The sequence below is a fragment of the Ovis canadensis genome, chromosome 15 (assembly GCF_042477335.2).
Source record: "Ovis canadensis isolate MfBH-ARS-UI-01 breed Bighorn chromosome 15, ARS-UI_OviCan_v2, whole genome shotgun sequence".
Taxonomy (NCBI): domain Eukaryota; kingdom Metazoa; phylum Chordata; class Mammalia; order Artiodactyla; family Bovidae; genus Ovis; species Ovis canadensis.
In genome coordinates, this window is record NC_091259.1 from 61,378,923 (window position 1) to 61,401,514 (window position 22,592).

Consider the following 22,592-nt stretch of genomic DNA (forward strand, 5'->3'; position numbering starts at 1 on the left):
GGTGTTGCAATCCACACACATCCTAGGGCCCTGTGAAATGTACAGGGCTTAGTAAACACCACGATGGTAAGTGGCAATGGTGGGGTGCAAACCAGGTTGGTTGAACCTTAAGCCTGGGCCACCCAAAATGGAAACCTCACTGCTGGATTAGTCCAAGAGTTATCTGAAGGCCTGTTAGCCTATCTCCCAGAAGGTCCTAGAGATTGGACTCATCCTCTAATTCCACAGCTGAATTCAGGAATATTCTTGGACCTAGGTCAGCCTGGGGAGGCTGAAGTGATAAATGAAGGCTGCTCATGCCTGAGGTTACTGTATATTCTGTGCCCTGTGCGGTGCTGTGCATGCTTAGACTCAGAGATTGGTGAAATGAACTTAGTCAGCCAAGCCAGTCCCAACATCATTCCATGTGCAGAGCTTCCGCAGCCTCTGGAGCCACTGTGGGGGTAGTGAGCTTCCAGAAAGTTAAAAGTGACCTTTCCTCTCTCAACCACGTGCCTGCAATTTGGAGTCTGGGAGGCTGCACCTCTGCCAATCTCTGTGAGGACTCACAGTGCCTGTCTGAAGGATTTAGAGAGGGAAAGCCAGTTTGGCTTTCTCAAACAGAATTGGGGTCTGGTTTCAAGAATTGGTGCTTTTGAACTGTGGTGTTGGAGAAGACTCTTGAGAGTCCCTTGGACTGCAAGGAGATCCAACCAGTCCATTCTAAATGAGATCAGCCCTCGGTGTTCTTTGGAAGGAATGATGCTAAAGCTGAAACTCCAGTACTTTGGCCACCTCATGTGAAGAGTTGAATCATTGGAAAAAACTCTGATGCTGGGAGGGATTAGGGGCGGGAGGAGAAGGGGATGACAGGGGATGAGATGGCTGGATGGCATCACCGACTCGATGGATATGAGTTTGAGTAAACTCTGGGAGTTGGTGATGGACAGGGAGGCCTGGCGTGCTGCGATTCATGGGGTTGCAAAGAGTCGGACACGACTGAGCGACTGAACTGAACTGAACTTCCTATCAACTGTGCCAATTGTTGACCTCTCCCTGGGTGGTGGTCCTGCATTCCCATTTCTGATCTCTCAGAGACTCACTCACACTACGAGTATCTGTCAAGGGTCTACTGTGCTCCAGGCTGCTGTGATTGTTTCAGATACTCCCCACTTCCTTCTAGCATCCCTTATGCCACTAGGAACCAAGTGGGGCTCATGTGCATCTCTCTGTTGTTGCACTCCAAAAGCTGGACTCCAATCCACATCCTTGTAACATGCAAAGACTCTATTCTTGGAACTGGGTCGGGTTCACTTCTGTATCTTGTATTTGGGGGTCTCACAGAGTCAGACACGACTGAAGCGACTTAGCAGCAGCAGCAGCAGCAGCAGCAGAGGTCTTTCTCAGAAAATGCAGCTTGGGCAGAGGAAAAAGCCTGGTTCCTAGTATCAGAGGTTCAAGGCAAGACCCCACCACCTCCTAGCCAGGTGACCTCTGGGTGGTTACTGAGACTCAATGCCTCATCTGTAAAATGGGGGAATATGTTCCTGGCCCGAAAGGTCATTAGGAGGGGCCGGGGGGCCTCACATGTGAAAGTGCTGAGCAAGGCAGAAGAGGCCAACCAGGTTCACTTTCCCTTTCCCTGCCCTGTTCTGAGTCCCTCCTCTGCCACTCCCTTCTCTGAGCTCTGGGCCTCAGGCTTCGGTTCTTTCCTGCACTGACTTTGCACAGTGGCCCTGTGAGTGAGGACTATCAGCCCCTCTTTATAGAGGAGGCAGCTGACTCTCAGAGAGGTGCAGGGACTTGCCTAGAGTCACTTGACCATGGAATGACAAAGCTGAGATAGGACTCAGGTCTGTCTGGCTCCAAGGCCTCCATCTTCAGTCTTCAATGCAAAAAACTCTGGGGATCTCTTATATGCTCGTCTGCTTTCCAACCCCACCCTCCACTGAGAGGGCCATACTTTATGGAGCTGCTGCCATGATTCCCCATCTCCCAAGGGCTGGCCACTGTGATTCCCGGTGGATGGGGTTCCTCCTTGCTCTGGATCTGTGGAGCTCAGAGAAGAGACAGGGGTTCAGTGAGAGGGGAAGAGAGCTTGAGGGAGACAGAGGTTCAGTGAAGGAGGACGGTGGGAGAAACGGGCTTATATGGGGCTCGCGAAGGGTGAAAAAAGTTCTGTAACTGAGACAAGAGTTTGATGAGGGAGGAGGCTCAGAGTGAGTGCTGAGAGCAAACTGGAAAATCAGGACTGAATGACCCCAAGGCTGGGAGGGGCCGTCCACATTCCCTCCACCCCCCAATCTCTCCACCACTAGTAGGAGAAAATATCCTAGGGAAATGCCACACCAAGAAGCTGGGAAGGAACAGGCTGAGGGAAGGCTGTCAGCAGCCTCCTCCCACCAGCGGGGCTGTATCTAAACAAACCCAGCCTCCTTCACAACTCTGGTCCTGGGCTGCCCCAGCCAGAAATCGCAGGGATTCAGAGAAAGAGAGAGTAAGAACAAGTGACTAAAGGAGATAGGCCCTTGGGGGCAGGGTCAAGTCTGAGCAGGACTTCCTTACCCACCTGGAAGAGGGGGCTGCTGTCCAGTGTGGCCCGAGAAGCATCAGTCGACCCAGTGGCTGGAATCCGCACTCTGGCGCGTCCCCACTGTGGCTCCCCAGCTGCTGTCTCCAGGAGCTCCCCTAAGCTCTCACTGCCCCTCTCCTGCTAAAATCCAGTCCTGTGATTGGAATAGGGGCTGACACTCACCGCCCCACTTCAGAAGTCATGGCACCCAGGATAGGTAAGTCTGGACAAAGCAAGAAAGGGGCACTGGTAGGGAGTCTGGGGGCCACGTTCCCGTGGTGAAGGGGGAGGCTGTAGAGCTAACATATGTGCTCTAGGGTCAGGGGAGTAGGGGCTCCCAGTTCCCTACATAGAGCCAGGCATATGGCCAGATCTAGTGAGGGTGTGTTGAATGAATGAGTGAAGGACCAGAGAGGTAAGAAGGGTTGCTGTTTACTCAGCTGGAGACCGGGCAGCCAGCTTAACCTCCCTGCTGAGACAGAGAGACCAAAAGAGCAATGGAAGGCAGGCCTCCTGTTCCTCTCCACGTCCTGTTCCCTCTCTGAAGCAGGCAAAGCTAGAGACAGACAAAGCAGACAAAAATAGAGGCAGAAGTATACAGTCAGAGAGCCGGCAAGTCCAGAGACACTCAGAGTCGGACAAAGGCAGAGACAGAGGCCAGAGATGGCAGAAGACAAAGATCAACAGGTGTCAGCTGCAGCGTATGGAAGACAGGGACTCCGGAGGAAACCGGAGAAGTAAAGAGAGGCAGAGACAGAGAGAGGGAAAACTGACAGCAGAGATCAGGGGAGAGCAGACTGCGTCGGAAAGCCGAGAAGTGGAATCAGAGAGAGACCTGCAGAGACCTTGAGCGTTGGGGTGTGGAGGAGGCAGGTGGGAAGGTGTCTTGAAACCTTGAGAAGAGAAGCTGAGACCAGAGGGTGACAGAAGCACTGTTTGGAGAGGGCAGTGGTTCTGGGAACAGGAGCGCCCAGTTTCTGGGGCAGGAAGAAGGAGGTGGAAGAAACAAAGGACCTTCAGACAGGGTTGCTCTTGGGCTGGACACCATGTGGTGATCACCTCTGGCCTCCCTGCAGCTGTCTTTGTGCCTCTCACCCGCTCAGACAAGGCCTGACTTGCGTCCAGAGGGAGGAGACATGCGGACTTCCTGGGTCGAGCGGGCAGATGCGGCTGTGTTGCAGCCCCGACTTGGGGACTGTGGTGTGGAAGGAAGGGTGGGGATGGATGCTTCCTCTGAGGGCCTCACAGGAGAAATGACAACAAGGTCAGATTCAGGTGAGTTGGTTTGGAGATGGGCCACCAACAAACCAAATTCCCAGTCAGCCTTGGCAAGCTGTGGGATCCTGGTGATCCTATGGAAAAGGGAAAAAGCTAGAGACTTTGGTTGTACTGCACCTGTCCCTCAATTGTTATTCTGATGCCAGCAGGGCTTGGTTCTGGAATGTTCTCTAGCTGGTCCTCCACTTCCCACACATACAGCTGGAGGGAGGCTGACCCCAGCATCTGCCCACTGAGCCACCAGAAGCCATCTCTGGCCTCCCTTCCTGAGCCCTAATCTGAGCTGAGGCCAGGCTTCCCGCATGCCCTCTTTCTGGTCTGAGGGTTGCGGGCAGGACAAAAAGCCTGGGAAAAGACCCACACCCAGCTCGCCCGAGGGAGAGGGCCAGCAGTCCCTGCCAGGGGCAGACAGCAGAGAGAGGAACCGGGGTCAGAACTGGGCCTCAGTGAAGCCTCACCACCAACTCACCATGTGCTTTTAGATAACAGGCAGAGCGTCCCAGTCTGTGGGAGAGGTGCTTGAGAAAAATTATCTCCCCAGGCCATTCCTATTTTTGTGATTCAGAGAAGCCACTTTCCCTTCTCTGCACCTTTGCTCAGCTTTCCCTCTACCCAAAGGAAGGCACGTGCCCACATTCCATTCTGGTGAAATCTGCCTTGTTTTCTAATTCTTCCAAATGCCACCTCTTCCAGGAAGCTTCCCTGACTGATCCTCCCAGTTGAAAGTAACCTCTCTCCCATATGCTGTTTGACCTTCCCTTTGCAGGGAGGTTCCTGGTGGTGTTTCTGTTGTTCTCTTCAGTCCTAGGTTCACATGTGGGCCAGGGTAGGAGGTAGGGCAAGGGAAGGAACCAGGTTCACACGGCAGCTCTGCATTACTGATCTGATGAGAATGCACATTCTCACCCTTTTTTTAATATGTGAGGAAACACATGTTCACAGAGGGTAAGTGACATGGCCAAGGTCACCCAGCAAGCAAGCAGCAGAGAGGGGGCCCAGAACCAGATCAGCTGGACGCCAAAGCCCTTTCCCTTCTGCCTCCTTGCCTTTGGGGTTTCCTCTTCCCTCCACATACCCCACACTGCCGAGTCTCCACCCACCTTGGGCACTTCTCCACTGGCTCCAGACAAAGCAAGCTCTTGTCTGGGAGCTAGTGACTGCAGAGGGGGCAGGAGAGTTATTCCTCCCAGGCTGGGCTGTGTCTTCTGGGCCAGATCTCAGGCAGCTGGGAAACACATGGCGAGCTTGCTTAGACCCCACAATTGGGTGCCAGGTATCTACTCCCCAGTCTGTGTCTGTCTCTCTCTGGGATTCACTTTCTCCGTCTGTGCAGTTGATGGTAGGGGTTGGCTGAGGTGGTCACTTGGTCCCTTCCACTGCTGAGACGCTCAGCTTTCTGTCTCTGGAGGGAAGAGGCCTCTTATATGGGGCAGGGGCTTGGCTATCTCCAGGGTGCAAGTCTGGGCCCATCCATACCCTGGGGGTAGAGAGGAGATAAATTTGGCTCCTGCTACCCCTTCTGGGCTCCAGTCCAGAACCCTAAGTGCTAATGTTTGGAGTGATGGAGAACAAGGCCCACCTCCCCAGCCTGGGAGCTCCCTGGGAATGGGGTCTGACTTGATCCATTCCTGAGGCCCCAGAACTCTGCACAGGCTGGGCAGAGGTCAGGTATTGGGGAAGATGCAGCCTCCTGGAAGCTTCCTCATGCTTCCACCCCCACCTCCATGACATTCCTTCCCTCCTCCAACCTGCTTTGAAAGCCTACTCTTGTTGAGGACTGGAGATTCATGATAAGGAGTGAGATGGGGCTACAGTGAGGTGCTAGAGAGTAAATGTAAACACAGAGAGAGATGAACCAGAACTTGTGGTTGGTGGACAGGGTGTGGCCTGAGCCAATGCCCATGTGTCTCTGAGCCTCAGGCTCTGTATTTTAGGTCTAAGGAGGCCGGCCTGGATTCCCTGCAGGCTCAGGGCTCACCCTCCCTTCTCTGTGCCTTCATCTGTATTTTTTAGGGTCATCTTGGGTCTAGATGGGGTAGTCGGGGTCAGAATCAGGAATAGAAAGTCCCAGCGCAGGGTCTGTGACCCAGCTTGGAAACCACCAGAAAAAAGTAACAGCTGGAGGCCTGCAGCATGTTATTGTCTTTCCAACAGACCACCCAAGGGTCCTGCTAGGAGGAATTTCCCAAAGAGGAAAGCCAAGGCCAAAGCCTGAGACCTGACCCTGCTTCCTGTCTTTGATTATAACCTCCCCCCGCCCCCACTGTGCAGAAGCCCCATGGGGTCACATGGGGCACTGAAGCCCCTTGGAGCCCCAAGCTCCTCGACCCTAACCCCGGCCTGCCGCAGCCCCTGCTGCCCCAGACCCCCCACACTCCAGCTTTCTCTTCTTCCTCCTTCAGTTTAGCTCAATTCAACAATCATGTTTTTAAATTGAGCCCTTGCAAGATGAGAAGTGGTTTTCTGAGAAGGTAGGACACCTTGGGAAGCCAGGCTGAGGGTATAACATGTGCGAAGGCAGAAAGGTGGAAAAGAACAGGATGAATTTGGGGAATGGCCAGCATCTACTGGAGTTACAGAAGAATGTTCACTAGGGTGGCTTTGATCTTCTGGATGCTGAGGCGTCTGGACTCACGTGCTGCCGATGGGGTGGAAGGGTGGTTAACCATTGTTGAGGACCACAGTGTACCAGGCAGGATGGTCTTCTTTAATCCTACCAAAAATGCTGTGTGCCCAGAGAGGGTAGCTGAGGCTTAGAGAGGCTAAATAAACTGCCCAAGGTCATACAATGTAGCAAACAAATATTTGAACTCAAAGGTTCTGATCCAGAGGGTTTCAACATGGCCCTGCTATACCCAGGAAAGGAGAGCCTGTGCCTGGGGGTAGTTCACTGGCATATCAGGCAGATAGGAGGGGCACGTAAATGATGCAAGTGGGTGACCAGCCTGGTATCCCAGAGAAAGGGCTGAGGGAACTGAACCAGGAGGGGGAGGGGAGGGGGAGGGAGAAGGAGCTGGCATGGGCTGCAGGAGCTAGGCGGTGGAGCCAGCAGGCTGAGGGAGCCCAGGGAAATCTAGGAGGTAGGAAGGGCTGGAGGTGGGGTTGTCCATGAGGCTGGCCTCCTCCTATCCCAACACTTCCGGAGGGAGGTACCTGCTGTCACTGTGACAGATGCATCACCCAGTGTCTGCTGCTGTGAATATTTGCCACCCCAGGCTCAGGCTATGGGTGTGTGAGTGCTGGAGGTTGGTAGGTTTTCCAGAAACATCCAGACTTCTTTGTGACACTGCTCTATCACCTTAACCTTGGCATCTGAACATGGTTCCAGGATGGGTTCCTCCTTTTGCTCTGTAGGGCATATATGCAATGGATCTTCTCACTTTACAAGCCAAGTTTGCCCACGTGTGGCTTTTCTTTCCTTCTCTCCACACGTGCCTTCCAGACGAAGAGCCAGAGGACTGGCTTTGGCCCATGTCTTCTCATGGGCTCTCCTGGAGCCCATGGCCCCCTAGGCCTCTTCCTCTGGGAGCTCCCCTACCAGCCCAGACTCACACATGGCTGAGCTCACCATTACCTTACAATCCCACCTTCCATGGCAATACTCCCAGACCAAAAGCTGTATCTCTCCCCACTCCCCACTCCCCTGCCCCCAGGGTTCCTCGGCTTCCTGCACTCCCCACCCACCTGCTTTTCCAGCAAATCCTGTCCATTCCACCTCCCATCTGTGGTTCATCAGCTCATTACTCAGCATCCCTGCAGCCCCTACCTGGCCCAGGCCCCACGACCATCTGCTCCACTTCTCCTTACTCCTGCCTTCTCCCTGGTCCCAGCCCACAGCCTGACCTCTCCACTCTCATCCAAACGGCACAGAGGTCTTCATAGGAAACCAAATTAGACCTCATGCCTGAGCCCAGGATGAAGCCCAGCCCTCCAGCCTGGCATTCAAGGGCAGTCATAGACTGGCCACTCTAGCCTCACCTCCCCACCTTGACCCCAGAGCTCCTGTCTTCCTGGACTATTTGCTTCCTGAGCAGTCTTTGCACTTTCGTACTTCTTCCCTTTACTCTGATGTTTCTTCCCTGAGGAAGCCTTCCAGAACCTTCCAGCGTAGGTTAGAGCTTCTTCACTATGTTTCTAAAGCCTTGGAACTCCTTCTGTCACATAGTGAGCACTTGCTGTGGTTCTGTGTTAGATGTTTGCCCTGTCACCACACACACACATACACACACACATAGCTCATAGCTCCCTGAGAGCAGGGACCTAGGTTGCTTGCTTCCAAAACCCCGGCCACCTGTCTTGTGGAGCTGTTAGCACGTGTGAAACCTTCATTCTTACTCCTAGAAGCAGCAAAGACCAGCTGTGTCCCCCACCGTGGTGACCCTGGGCAAGTCCTGGCCTTTTCTGGTCTTGTTGCCTCACCCTTCAAAGGGTTCACCGAGCCCTGGCTTCCTGTCCTGCAGCACTCCGCAGTTCCCAGGGGTGCTGTGGGTCACAGACAGGGAAACCCATAGGCAAGTGTAAAGGGTCCTGGAGCAAGCCAGATGAGCTCAAAGAGGCTCTCACAGGGCAAATTGCCACATGAAAGGCCAACATCTTAGACCAGCTGTTTCCATATGGGAAAGTAGGCCCAATGTGGCCAGATCTGCTAATCTTTCAAGAAAAAACAAAAAGTGGGAGTTTTGTGTGAAATTTCCTGACTTTTAAATGCTGGCAACTAGCTTAAAAACACTCAGTGAGCCAGCATTGTTGCATTGTTCAAGCCAAATGAAAATGGCTAGGAGTCAGATGCGGCTCCAGGCAGGACTGCCATCCACTGCACAACTCCAGAGGGCACCCTTCACCTCATGGCGCACAGCTCACGCAGCTGCACAGAGGGCCTTTGTCCAGGGCCTCCGTGTTGTGACCATTGCCCTGTATTATCTCTCTGCCAGCTCCTCTGACGGCCCAGGCAAAGTGTGTGTGGTGGCAGGTTTCCAGGAGAGGCCTTACCTTCTCTCTTTTTGGAATTTAAGATATTTATTTTCTTGGCTGTGCTGGATCTTAGTTGCGGCATGTGGGAAATCTCTGATCTTCATTGTAGCGTTCGAGATCTTTAGTTGCAGCATACAAACCTTTAGCTGGAGGCGTGCGGAATTTAGCTTCCCTGAGGTCATGGAATGGAATGCAGCAGGTGATTATGGAGCACTGCGGGAAGACCAGGAGACAGCAGAGGGAGGCTTCCTGAGGGGTCTGTGTCTCTTCAGGGCCAGTGGGAGGTGACAGAGTAATACCGAGGATGGGTGCCCCCCTGGAGGACAGTAAGTTCTGAGGCCTGGTGACCAGGGCTAGAGAGAGCTCCCAGGTGAGAGCTCCCAGGTGAGTTTGGGGCAAACGCGGACAAAACTGGCACTGTGTGTCATCCTGCAGTTGACAAAGGATGCTGCCTCTGGGGCCCTCATACAGGCTTAAGAGGCAAGGCTCGTTATTTCTATTTTGCAGAGGCTCACAGAGCTGCTGGCCCAAGGCCACACTGGGTCTGAGTGACCCTAGGTCGCGGTCTCTCTGCTGAGGGACAGGCTGGAATATTCTGGAGAGAAAGTGCCCTTTTCTTGTCCTTCCTTAGTCCAAGCCCTCCTGCTCCATCCTCAGGATGTGAGAACCCTCCCAGCTCTCTCGGCATTCCTCAGCTCGTCCCTCCTCAAAGTTCAAATCTGGGCCTTTTTGCAAGTCCCGAGCTTTCACCACACGCAGATCCCCTATACTAGGAGGTGTGTCCTTCTCACCACATTTCTCTGTCCAGCCTTGAACTGACCAATGAACTGACTAAGTGACTGATAAGCTAAAAAATCAGCTGGTAGAACTGTCCCCATTGCAACCACCTTTGGCAATTCACTGGAGGGAAGCCAGGCCAGAATCAGAAATGGCTACGGGGGGGTATTTTTCATAGGTTCTAAGGCCATCATTGATAGCCACCATTTCATGGCTGCTATTAGGGGCCCAAGAGTCAAACAGGTCTGAGCTCCAGTCTAGGCTTTGCTGTTTACCAGCCCCAGGACCTGGACAGGCCCCCTCCCCTCTCTGTGCTTCAGTTTCCTCATTCATGGAGTCACAGCATCTGTCTCAATGGTTTGCCAAGCAGATGGGTGAGTGTGCCCAGCGCAGCACATAGGGTAGCCTCAAGGGGAGACAGTGAGCCTCTTCCATCAGCGGGTGGCGGTGAGCCAGAGAGCTGGGTCTCCAGCCCCCATTTCCGTGGCCCTCCTGGGTGGACGTTTCTCCTGGTTCCCAGGTTCTAGAGGCAGCAATGCTCTTGCTGTCCCAAAGCAGTTATGGAGGCAGGCAGGGTGTTTGTACCTGACAGCGAAGAAAACAATGCTAACTGAGCATCTACTTTGTGTCGTGTCTGTGCTGGCTCTCCTACCTTAGTGACACAACCTGTTGATAAGACAAAGTCCGCTTTTTACCAAGATAAGGGCCAACACACCTCTTGAAGTTTTGGCAGTGTCTCAGAATAGGGAGGAAAGATCAATAGCATTGAGCAAGAATCATGATACAACAGTCCAGGGTTTGTTGGCAGAAACATCAGGGTGAGGATTTCGTGGGTAGCGATTCAAAGAATCAGAGGTGCTGACAGTTTTTCTTGAACAGTTGCTCCGTCTTTCTGGAAGTTTCTGTAAAGAAAAATCAAGCAATTTGCTGGAAAAGTAAGAAAAGTAAGGAGAAAATTGCTAATGAAGACAGTAGAGTAGCAAAGTCAAGTTAATGTCATTGGTAAGGTGTGGTTTGGGGCTTTAAGGGTCCTCGCTGAATGTGGAGGGAAGGTTCAGGTTCTCAGTGGGCGCTCTTGGCAGTGGGAAGTAGGGGTTGCTGTCCCTGCGTTGAGGATGAGGATCCCAGCCGGAGGACTGAAACCTGTGCAACTGCCTGCGTGGCTATGAGTGTGCACAACAGGAAGGAACCTAGGTCCTCTGGTCTTGTGGTTGACTGGGGCTTGGACGGGAGGGAGAGAGAGAATCCAGAGATGGATGATGGCACTGTCAGAGGAAGAGGTTCACGTGGAGGAGCCAGCTGTGTATGGAAGGGTTCAGCTGGGCCTGTAGCCTCAGAGGTGCTTGAAGATTTCAGGGGAGGGGAAGATTGGCCCTAGGGGGCCTATGGTGTGCTAGGTCTGAGCCAGGTGCCCAAGATGCCTTACCTCCCTGAGTAGAGGCTATATCCTCACTTTACAGAGGAGACAAGCTAATCAAGGGCACATCCATGCTCCACAGAGGACCAGTGGCTGGGCTGGGGTTCAGACCCCGTCTGGGGACTTTGCAACCTTTGTGTATGTGCGTGCTAGGTCACTTCATTCGAGTCCAGTGCTTTGTGACCCCCATGGACTGTAGCCCATCAGGTTCCTCTGTCCATGGGGTTCTCCAGGCAAGAATACTAGAGGGGATTTGCCATGCCCTTCTCCAGGGGATCTTCCCAACCCGGGGATGGAACAGGCGTCTCTTATATCTCCTGCACTGGCAGGCAGGTTCTTTACCACTAGCACCACTTGGGAAGCCCCTTGAAACATATACTCAGTCCCATATCTGCCTTAGATTTGCTGTTTATAGCTGGAAGGTGGCTGGAGGAGGCAGGTCCTTGAGTCTTTAAGGAAAACAGAACAGGCAGAGAAAAGTGGCCCTTCCTGTCAGGCTGCTCTCTGAATCTCAGCCCTCATCTCCCAGACTCAAATTCCTGGCCCTGGAGGGGGTTTGGCCGTGGCCGGTACACTCTGCCTCGTAGACATCTGGAGCGTCTGAACTGAAGGTCTCTGGTTGACAGAATTTCAGGGCAACTGAAACTGCCCTGAACTTCTGAGGGCAATTTCTGAGTCAATCTCTGAACTGACTGACTTTCTGAGCAATTGCAGAACAGTAGGTTCTGCAGTTGTAGGTTCTGTTTAAGAACTGACAAACCTGAACAGATGAGTCTCCTAAAGGACAGTGGACTGGTAGCCCAGTGACTCACCAGCCGACAGACGTGAGTGTGCCTGTGTGCATGGCCAGACATGTGACCCACCGACAGGCACACAGACCCCTTGCCTGCCAGCTCTGGGGCTATAGGAGCTAGGCCTTGGAACCACCTGGCCTACCTGGGGCCCCCAAACCTGGCTGCCCAACTGGGAGAGGAAGGGGCTGTCATTTTCTCCTGGGGCCTGGCTCCCTGCCTCTCCTCTCATTCCTACAGGGCCCCCGGGCTCAGCTCAGGGGCACTCCCTCAGCTGCTCTCTCTCCTGCAGAGCTGGCCCTTGAAAAAGCCTTCACAGGATGGTAAGGACCTCCGAGTCAGCAGGTGAGGTGGACCTACAGGTCTGGACTCAGGACTTTCCTTCCAGGGGAAGCTCTACCCCTTATCGGGGCCTCAGACTCTCTGCTGCCAGCCCCTCTATAGAGGACTCCAGCCCACAGGAAGGGCTCAAAGGGGACTGACAGCCAGTCTGACCAGCCCTGTTTAGAGACCAACTGGCCATCCACACACTGACTGGCAGCTGCTCTCAGAACCCAGTGGAACGGGGCCAGGGCTTCCCCTTCTCCCCCCAGAGGCTCATACTATAGGCTGAGTCACAGGAGGGTGGAAAGTTCTGATCGGGTCCATTGACCTTTAGTTCCCTCTCTCACCCATGCCCTGGGCTTCTCTCAGAGCTGGGGATCCACGTTAGTGACTTCTGCCCTCCCAACCTCAGCTCCCACTCCATCATCTGGTTGGCCTGCCCCTCGGGAGGCAGGCGCTGCTGCCTTTCAGGTGGCCTGGCTAGGACTGGCTGGGCCAAGACAGAGAAGAATGTTGTGCTTCTACCCCTCATTAAATCTGTGCAAGTAGTGCAGAGCAGCATGAGGTTAACACCTGGGCTTGAGTTCCTGTACTAGTGTGAGCTAGCAGAGCTAGTTACCTGTGAACCTCGGTGTCCTCATCAGAAGCACAAAGCTCATGACTGCACCGAAGGCATGGAGCTGTGGAGAGGCTTCACAAGCACTTACCGTTTGGCCAAAAAGTTCATTCGGACTTGTCCATAAGTGGATGGACCCGAGCGAACTTTTTGGCCAATGCACAGATTGTGCACGCAAGCCCTTACATACATGGAAAGCACATAGCACAGTATTTATGTTATTACGGGTGACTGGGCTCTGCTTGTGAGAGGAGCTGGAGTTCGGAAATTGTCCTGTCAATCTCCTTAATTGATGCTTTTGAACTGTGGTGTTGGAGAAGACTCTTGAGAGTCCCTTGGACTGCAAGGAGATCCAACCAGTCCATTCTGAAGGAGATCAGCCCTGGGATTTCTTTGGAAGGAATGATGTTAAAGCTGAAGCTCCAGTACTTTGGCCACCTCATGCGAAGAGTTGACTCATTGGAAAAGACTGATGCTGGGAGGGATTGGGGGCAGGAGGAGAAGGGGACGACCGAGGGTGAGATGTCTGGATGGTATCACGGACTCGATGGACGTGAGTCGGAGTGAACTCCGGGAGATGGTGATGGACAGGGAGGCCTGGCGTGCTGCGATTCATGGGGTCGCAAAGAGTCGGACACGACTGAGCGACTGAACTGAACTGAACTGAGTTTGCTGGGAACCCCCTTACTTTCTCTTCTTCAAAGTGATGTCCGTGGAGCATTACCTCCACTTCCCCCACCTAGGCCAATCCCTCACCTCCTCCCTGTCAGGTGTCACTTTTACTTCAGTATCTCCTTGTTTCCTCTGAGTGTTCGTACCCATTAAAGGGACTCCTCTCCAGCCACACACGCTTCCATTTCCTCAGCCAAATTACTCAAGCTATTTGAATAGATACTTTTCCAAAGATATGGCCAATAAGCAATGAAAAGATGCTCAACAGCATTAGTCATTAGGGAAATGCAAATCAAAACCACATGAGATATCATTTCACACCCATGAGAATGGTTGTAATCAAAGAGACAGACAATAAATATTAGTGAAAATGTGGAGAAATTGGAACCATGACCCAATGCTAGCAAGAGCGGGTGTTACATGGTGTTAGAAAACAGTTTGACAGTTCCTCCAGAAGTGAAACAGAGTTACCCTATGGATCAGGAATTCAACTCCTGGCTGTATACTCAAGAGAACTGAGCATGTGTATCTACACGAAAGTTGGTATATGAATGTTCACCAGACCTGAAACAACCCAAATGTCCATCAGCAGATAAATGGATAAACTAAATGTATGTATTTGTGTGTATACACATACACTGGAGTATTATTTCAGTCATTAAAAGGAATGGAGCACAGATACAAGCTACAACATGGACAAGCCTTGAAATATTAGGCTAAGTAAAAGAAGCCAGTCACAAAATACCACATGTATGATTTCCTTTATGTGAATGCATTTGAAATATCCACAATAAGCAAACTCAGAGAATCAGAAAATAGATCATTCGTTGCCAGGAGCTGGAGGGATAGAAGAATGGGAAATGACTGCTCATGGGTATGGGATTTCTTACTGGGGTGGTGAAAGTATTCTGGAATTAGAGAGTGGTGATACTATATTACTAATTAGATAATATGTAACTAATTAGATAGTTGTGACTTTTTGAATATACTAAAACCATTGAATTATATACTCTGAAAGGATAGATTTTATGGTATATGAATTATATCTCAATTTTTAAAGATTCCTTAGGCTCCCAGGTACTTTGTGTGAGGAGCAGAAAACCCTTGCTGGTGGCGGCTGCAGGCTTCCTTATCCCTCTGGCTGAGCTGGTCTTCTAGGTCCAGAGATGTCCTGAGAGGGCCCACACCCCTTCCCTCGGTCAGGAGTGTCCTCAGGGCATCTTTCAGGCTCCATAAGGAGCTTGTTGAATGAGGGGAAATTCCTGCCAGGTTGAGAGACATTTGAGACAATGGAGAGGCTTCCGCGGGAAGCAGGGCCCCAGGAGGGGAGGAAAGTCCTAGAAGCCTGGGCTGCCTGAGGTTTTCCTCTAATGGAGAGGTGGAGTCTCCCAAGCCTGGGCTTCCAGGCTCCTCACTGAGATTAAACCTCAGGAAACCCTGAAAGATGCCTCCGAAAGGGCTGCAGTGAGTGGGAGACTGACAAGGTTACCATGGTTGCCTTGGGTCATGAGACCATGATTTGGGCATTGGACTGGTGAGTTCTGTGATTATATGCTGTGTAGTGCCCTGTGGAAGTATTGCTATCTATTCCAAACTACCCCTAGGAAAAACCTTTATGCCCTGACTTTGGACCAAGCCTTGACCATACACGGGGCCCTAGACCTCTGATCTTAGAATAAGCCAGACAAACCCTGACCCAGAGTTAGCCTCCAGGAACACTGGACATCTCACAGATACAGGCCCCAGGAGGGTAGGGCTATGCATTTCTGCACTAGCACCACAGCTCAAAGGATGTGTGGCGGCATCTGCAGCTTCTCACTGGAAGGAAGCTTTATGCTAGGAATGGAATGAAGAGGTGGATAGGTGGTCTCAGTGGGATCTGGCAGCTTAGGCACATGGAGCACACACATACCTTCTGAGGAAGGGCTCCTTCAGCTCCTGAGATGCAGGAAAGCTGTCAGTGCTTTGACTCAGATTCTCACCAACCCAAGAAACACCTCAGGTTGCCTGGTCAGGGTCATCCTCTGAGATTCCATCTCCGCTCTCACTTCCTGGCTTTCTGTCCCACAGGGCCGATGGGTGAGGAGCTCCAGATGCCAGACAAGGATGCCAAGGCCATGATGGGCACCGAAGACACACCTGGAGGCAAAGCCAGCCCAAATCCTCAAAATCTGCGGCCAAGTGTGTTCCACAGCATCAAGGTACCTCTCGGGACCTGGCAGGAGAAGGGTCATCTGAGCCTGACAGAGCAGGCTATGCCACTTACAGGCTGTTAAATGCCAAGCAAGGTGCTGCCTTTCCCTGAGCCTCAGTTTCCTCATCTGTAGGATGGGTGATCGTGATCTCTAGAAGCACTTAGCTTGATTTCAGGCACACGCTCTCTCCTCCCAGAGAGGCTCTTCTGTGGGCACTGGGGGGCCAGTCTTCTTGGCGCCAGTTTTTCTAGGGGGAAAGAGAAGGATTCTGAACCTGTGTGAATCCTGGGAGCGCTGGCTCAACCAAGGGCAGCCCTAAACAGCCAAATCTGTACCACCGCCTGCACGGTGCCAGGCCCTGTGCCAGGGGCCACTCCACGCAGTCTTATTTAGCTCTCACAGTAACCTGGCGAAGCAGGGGTGTCATCCTTGTTACACAGATGAGGAAACCAAAACTCAGAACAAACATTCTATTTTTTAAGCTCCAGCATAAACACCCTATTTTTAATTCTGTGAGACACGTTTTTCTCTTAGGAATTCGACCAGGTTTTCAGGAGGGCTGCAGGCAGGCAGGGTGTTTGCATGGGGCTGAGTGAGGTGAGAGTGTAGCTGGGGGTTCGCTGTGTGCAGGTGGTCGCCCAGGGAAGTTCAGGCGAGGACCGGGTGGGGTGGGGCGAGGTGAGATCTGGGGAGCTTCCTGGGGACAGGAGGGGGTTCTAGTCCAACCTGGGAGACCTCTGAGGACAGAGGGGCTCCCACCATCCTTGGCCCCATGAAGACCCTACTCTCAGTCCTGTGGATTTCAAGTCTCCCCTAGACCCGCGGGGTACCCAGGACAGCTTTCCTATTTTTCAGGCCTGTGAGAATCCATGCTCTACCCCGGTAACACTTTCTCTCCTCTTGCCCTGGACTCTCCCTCCCCTCCCCTCCTCCTTCTGCTCCTCCTGCATGTCTGTCCCCTCTGACTCTCTTCCTCCCTTTCTCTGTCTCTGTCTCTGCATCCTCCTCCACGACCGTCTCCACCTGCGGCCCCTCCACCAGTTCTTCGTCCTGTGCCACAGCCTGCTGCAGCTGGCACAGCTCATGATCTCCGGCTACCTCAAGAGCTCCATCTCCACGGTGGAGAAGCGCTTCGGCCTCTCCAGTCAGACCTCGGGGCTGCTGGCCGCCTTCAATGAGGTACTGGCCCCGGCAGCATAGCCACGGGGCAGGGGAGGTGGTGGGGAATTGAGGGAGATTCTCACCTCCACTCCCCCTCCCTCACGGCCCTAATGTAAACCCTTCCCCCAGTGCCACGTGCAACCCCATCACAGCTCCTTCCAATCGCACCCTTGGGGAGGGCCTTCTGCTGGGGTTCACGGAGGATTTTAGAGCTAGGCAGGGTCCCCATTACCCGCACCTCCCCACCATTCTCCTTTTGGTTCCTTCACCTTTTCAGGCACCCGACAATTGTCTGGCCCAGGAAGGAATCAGAGGAAGCCAACTCAACAGTAGGGAGAGGCTTAAATGAGATCAAAGGCAAAACTTTCGGACCTTAGGGCAGAGAAGGGAGCGGATGATACTAGGGCGTGGAGTTGCCGCAGGATCCACAGGCCTCTGCCTCTTGTCCATGAAGCCTGGACAAGCTCCTCTGGGTGGATTTGGAGATCAGAGTCCAGCTGTGCCCAGCCCCTCCCCCACCAGATGTTTTCCGCCTGGGAGAAGGCTGTTGTCCAGAGAACACTCTCTCCCCAGCCCTCAAGATTTCTGTGATATTGTCTCTCCCTTGGGTGATATGACACATTCCTCCCAACCCAAGGCCCATGGTCTCCATTCAGTCCCCAGACTCTCCTTATCACCCCACTCCCAGATGTCAGAGATGGGGAAAGAATGTCATTACCGTCATGCAGTTGTGGGACCTCGGACAAGTCACTCCCTGACTCTAGGTCTCAGTGTCCCGTCTAAAAAATGGAGAGTGGCTGTCCCTCCCAGGATCAGTCCTCCCAAGGCCCCTCTGCTGATACTGCCCCACTCCATCAGCAAAGAACTGGGGTTCACAGATGAGTACCCCACCCACAGTCACAACCAAGAAGCAGTGGAGTGCAGCACACACACCCCAGCTTCTGACAGCAGAGCCCGCCCTGCCCTGACAGCCCTCCAGGCCCCTCCAGCACCCACATCCAAGGATTTTAATTCTAAGGCTTGAAATACCAGCCTTACTCCTGTGGCTTTAGACTTTTTTTGTGCTTAGCTGCTCAGTCGTGTCTGACTCTTTGTGACCACATGGACTATAGCCTGCCAGGCTCCTCTATCCATGGGGCAAGAATACTGGAGTGGGTTGCCATGCCCACCTCCAAGGGATCTTCCCAACCCAGGGATCAAACCCAGGTCTCCCGCACTGCAGGCGGATTCTTTACCTTCTGAGCCACCAGGGAAGCACTAAACAAGACGGAAGTTCTGATTCTGGGTTTAGACACACGGGCAGATCTACTCTGTGCTGTGCTCAGTCGTGTCCAGCTCTTTGGACTGTAGCCCGCCGGGCAACTCTGTCCATGGAACTTTCCAGGCAAGAATACTGGAGTGGGTTGCCATTTGCTATTTTAAGGAATCTTCTTGACCTTGGGAATTGAACCAGGGTCTCCCATGTCTCCTGCATTGGTAGGCAGATTCTCTTCCACAGTGCCACTTGGGAGACCCAGACTTTGTTTATTTCCCATTCATGACATCCCAGAAGCTCAAATCCCTGTCCTTGACTGTCCTACTACCCGTGTTTTAACATGGGACCCAACCCGCATTCTAGAATGACATTGAACTTCTGGCCCTGTCCACGCTGCTCTTATTTCCCTCATCTATTGGAGCAGTAAATAGAACACATCCTAGGAGGACCCAGAATCTGTGTTTTTAACAGGGACCCGAATGATTCTAATTCAACCATTCTGCAGAAGGGCTCTTCTTTCATGGGTCCTCTTGAGAGAGTCATTTCCTAGGCAGGTTGATAAGAAGTCTAGGGGTCCCCAAGGAGAGAGGGGTCTGGAATTCTCAAGGAGGAAGAAAGGACAAACTTTTTTCTTCTCTCCATTCCTTAGGATTATATAACTACAATGTATTCTGCCTAAGGACAGTCTCTGGATTAAACCTTCTGGCTAATTGTGTCAATTATGGGAGTAGACCTGCTCTTTACTAGGATTATATACCAACAATGTATTCTGCCTTAGGACAGTCTCTGGATTAAACCTTCTGGCTAATTCCGTTATCTTAAAATGTAAATTATGGGAGTAGGTCTGATGAGGTCTTTACAACCTCCAGACATTCTTTTGATTTACCGGAGAGTATATAACTCCATTGTTAACACTAGCAAGGGGGTACTCTTTCTACCCCCTTCTGATGCCTATGTCAGAAGCTTTCTCTATCTCCTTTATACTTTAATAAAACTTTATTACACAAAAGCTCTGAGTGATCAAGCCTCGTCTCTGGCCCCGGATTGAATTCTTCTCCTCCAGGGGCCAAGAATCCCGGCGTCGTGATTCAACAACAACCTTTCACTCTCATGCCTTTGCAGGTGGGGAACACAGCCCTGATCGTGTTTGTGAGCTATTTCGGCAGCCGAGTACATCGGCCCCGCCTGATCGGGTGTGGAGCCATCCTTGCGGCCCTGGCAGGCATACTAATGACTGTCCCGCACTTCATCTCAGAGCCATACCGCTATGACCACACCAGCCCTGGTAAGAACAGGAGGGGCTGGGCTGAGGGTTGATATGAGTTGCCACACTCATACACGGGGTCCACCCCCAGGCTTCCAGCGGTCAGGATGGGCCCAGCTTCCCAGAACACCTACTAGTCCCCCACACCCCACCCCACTGCCTCCTTCAGCTTCAGCCCAGATGAGTCCTTCTGGGAGCCCTGGGCAGTGGTGATGGGGGGGGGGGGGTAGTCCTGGGGCAGAAAGCTGAGGCCCTCTGGCTTTCTCTTGGTGAGGGTCTGCTTGTATGGTGCTGCGCCTTTTTTTTTTTTTTTTTTTTTGAGGTGGAGGTGGATTTAGGCAGGCCCTGGTCTATATGGGTCCTCAATAAATATCTGTGGAATAATAATACCAGTATCACACACCACCTACTAGGTACCACTGTTCTAAGCACTTAATGTGTACTGATGCATTTAATTTACACAGGAAGTCAAAGCATGATGAAAGAATGGATGAATGAAAGAACAAACACAAACATGAAAGAATTTTAGACAGAATAGTGAAGCCCCTGTTTAGCCCAGTGGGATTTTGTTGAGAGTCAACTTGACAGATGGATGCCTATCCCTTGGAGAAGGACTCAAGCAACCCTCCTTGTCCCATCCATCTCTCCACCCATTCACTCATCTACCCATCCATCCACCTACCCATCCTATCCATCTACCCATCCACGTACATACCCATCCATTCATCAATTCATCCATCTACCTACCCACCTACCCATCCATCTGCCTACCCATCCACCTACATATCTACCCATCTATTCATCCACCCATCTACCTATCCATCCACCTACTTATCCTCCCCTCCATTACCCCTCCTACCCTCTCCGCCCATCTGTCCATCTGGTGGTCCACCCCAGAAAATATTCGTGCTTCCTACTTTGTGCTGGACCCTCTTGAGGGACTCAGTCCTTGCCCTCTGGGAGCTCCCAGTCTGGGAGAGAAAACAGAAACAAACAATACCTCCCCTGCCCCCACCCAGTGTATCAACTGTGTGAGGAAGAGCTGGGCAGAAGATGCCCAGGGAAGGAGCCCCCAGCCCAGCCAGGCATCATGGAAGGCTTCCCAGGGGAGGAGAGCTATCAGAAAGCATCCTTTCTCCCTTGTCTTCCCATCAGCTCGGACCCCAGAGCTCCTACTCTGTGCCAGGCTGAGTGATGGAAAGATGGAGCAGATACCACCAGCCCTAAGAAGCTCTGAGGGAGCCTGGGTTGGTGAGAGCATGGGCAGCTCTGCTGCAGACAGAGAGTCCAGCACAGGACAGCCAGGGAGCAGGTAGAGACCCGAGTAGAGGATGGACCCTGGAGGCTGGAGGGAGCTGGAGGAGGCGGCGTCTGACTGTGATGTAGAAAGAAGGTAGAGGAAGCTGCTCAGGCAGTGGCTGGAAAGGGGGGAAGTCCCAGAAGACAGCCGAGAAGGAAATGGCAACCCACTCCAGTATTCTTGCCTGGAGAATCCCATGGACAGAGGAGCCTGGCAGCCGACAGTCCAGGAATCACAAAGAGTTGGACACGACTAAGGGACTAACACACACACACAAAACCTTCAAAAGATATCCTTGGGCTTCCCAGGTGGCGCTAGTTGGTAAGAATCCACTTGCCAATACAGGAGACTTAAGAGACACGGGTATGATCCCTGGGTCGGGAAGATCCCCTGGAGGAGGAAATGGCAACCCACTCCAATATTCTTGCTTGGAGAATCCCCATGGACAGAGGAGCCTGGTGGGCTATAGTCCATGGGGTTGCAAAGAGTCAGACATGACTGAAGCAACTTAGCATCCAGCACATTAATATTTATGTGCCAGGCCCTCTGCTGGGGACTCAGGGGTGGAAAAAAAGACAGATCCCTATAATCACTTTCACACCTAGTCAGCACTGTCACAGGCATCACTCACCACTCCTAACGCTTACAACCCCTAGAGCAGGTGTTATCATTATCCTATTTTATGAATGAGGAAACTGACTCTCAGAGAGGGAGGTACTTCCTCAAGGCCCACAACTAGTAGACATCCCCTGCTAGCCTGGCCCTAGAGCCTCTGCTCTGACCACTGAATTCTTCTGCGTGTAAGTTCCATATTTCTGTAGAACTTTCATTCTACAAGGCTTGTTTGACAGATGAGGAAACCGAGGCCAGAGGGGCTGAGGTCCTCTGCCAAAGTCTCACCGTCTTCAACCCAGGCAATCTGGTTGAGGGTCCAAGTCCTTGAACTTGGTTCACATGGCTTTTTCCAGCCCTAGAGAGTGTCTCACTGGGCTGGGTGGACATGGCTCAGAGACCCAGCTCCCAGAAAGGATTTGGCCAGCCGCAGAGAGGAGGCCACTTCTCTACCCACATTTGGGGTAATAATAGTAGGAGGGTCTTCTTAAGTTTGCTCACCAAATATTGGTGAGCTACAGGAAACAAATGTCTGGCACTAAATTAAGAAATTTCCCTTTATTGCACTCTACCCCTGCGTCCCGAGCTGACAGGAGCCCTTCCCAGAATGAAGGCCTAAGGGAACCATTGCTTCCACAGCCCAGATGCAGCACCCCTCCCTTGTTGGGCCCTGCCTTCAGCCCTGGCCTTGACCCTTACACTCTGTGAGCCAGCCATGCTGAACTTCTCAAGACCTTGGTTTTACATGTGCTGCGGCCTCTTTCTGGACCCCACCCCTGACCACCACCTTCCCGTTCTGGAAAATCCTGTTCATTCTTTTCCACCCAGTTCAAACCACGTCTTTCAGCTGTCCTACCCCACCCTCACTCAAGACCCGCCGTTGCCATGGCACTTCCACGTACCTCTGCTCAGAGATGTGGCATAGGGCGGGTTAAGAGCACGGACTTAGAACCGGACTGCCTGGGTTCCAGTCCTGGCTCCACCCCTTCTTAGTTGCTGCCTGAGCATCAATTTTCTCATCTGCAAAATGGGAGTAATGAGAGTACCCATCCCCTGGGGTTTGTTGTGGGGGTCAGAGGGATTCAGAAGAGTACCTCCCATCAGTAAGTGCTATAGGAGTCTTAGCTATTGTCCTAATACTTTTATCATCTCTCAGCAGACATGTCACAAGACTTTGAGGCTTCCCTGTGCCTGCCAAGCAACAAGGCCCTATCTTCAGCCTCATCCAACAGCAGCTGCTCTAGCTACACAGAGGCTCGGCACCTGGCTGTGGTGGGGATCATGTTCACAGCCCAGACCCTGCTCGGCGTGGGTGGGGTGCCCATTCAGCCCTTTGGCATCTCCTACATCGATGACTTTTCCCACAACAGCAACTCGCCCCTCTACCTTGGTGAGGATCTGTCCCACA

General features: G+C 52.5%; 1 protein-coding gene across 34 annotated transcripts in view; it reads left to right on the forward strand.

Annotated features, from left to right (window-relative positions):
* The first annotated feature begins 1,682 nt into the window (after window positions 1–1,682).
* The window catches only part of SLCO2B1 (solute carrier organic anion transporter family member 2B1), a 51,312-nt gene continuing 30,402 nt past the window's right edge, over window positions 1,683–22,592 (forward strand). For 2 of the 34 annotated variants that reach the window (XM_069553103.1, XM_069553113.1), the window contains exons 1-5: window positions 2,322–2,768; window positions 15,468–15,598; window positions 16,448–16,771; window positions 19,131–19,293; window positions 22,341–22,574. In XM_069553103.1, the coding sequence (XP_069409204.1) occupies window positions 2,753–2,768; window positions 15,468–15,598; window positions 16,448–16,771; window positions 19,131–19,293; window positions 22,341–22,574 (868 nt within the window). In that variant the 5' untranslated portion in view covers window positions 2,322–2,752. Of the gene's footprint in view, window positions 2,769–3,627; window positions 3,827–4,939; window positions 5,103–10,305; window positions 10,580–15,467; window positions 15,599–16,447; window positions 16,772–19,130; window positions 19,294–22,340; window positions 22,575–22,592 lie in introns of those variants that run through there. The other 32 variants (XM_069553104.1, XM_069553114.1, XM_069553111.1 and 29 more) reach the window with 31 other exon arrangements.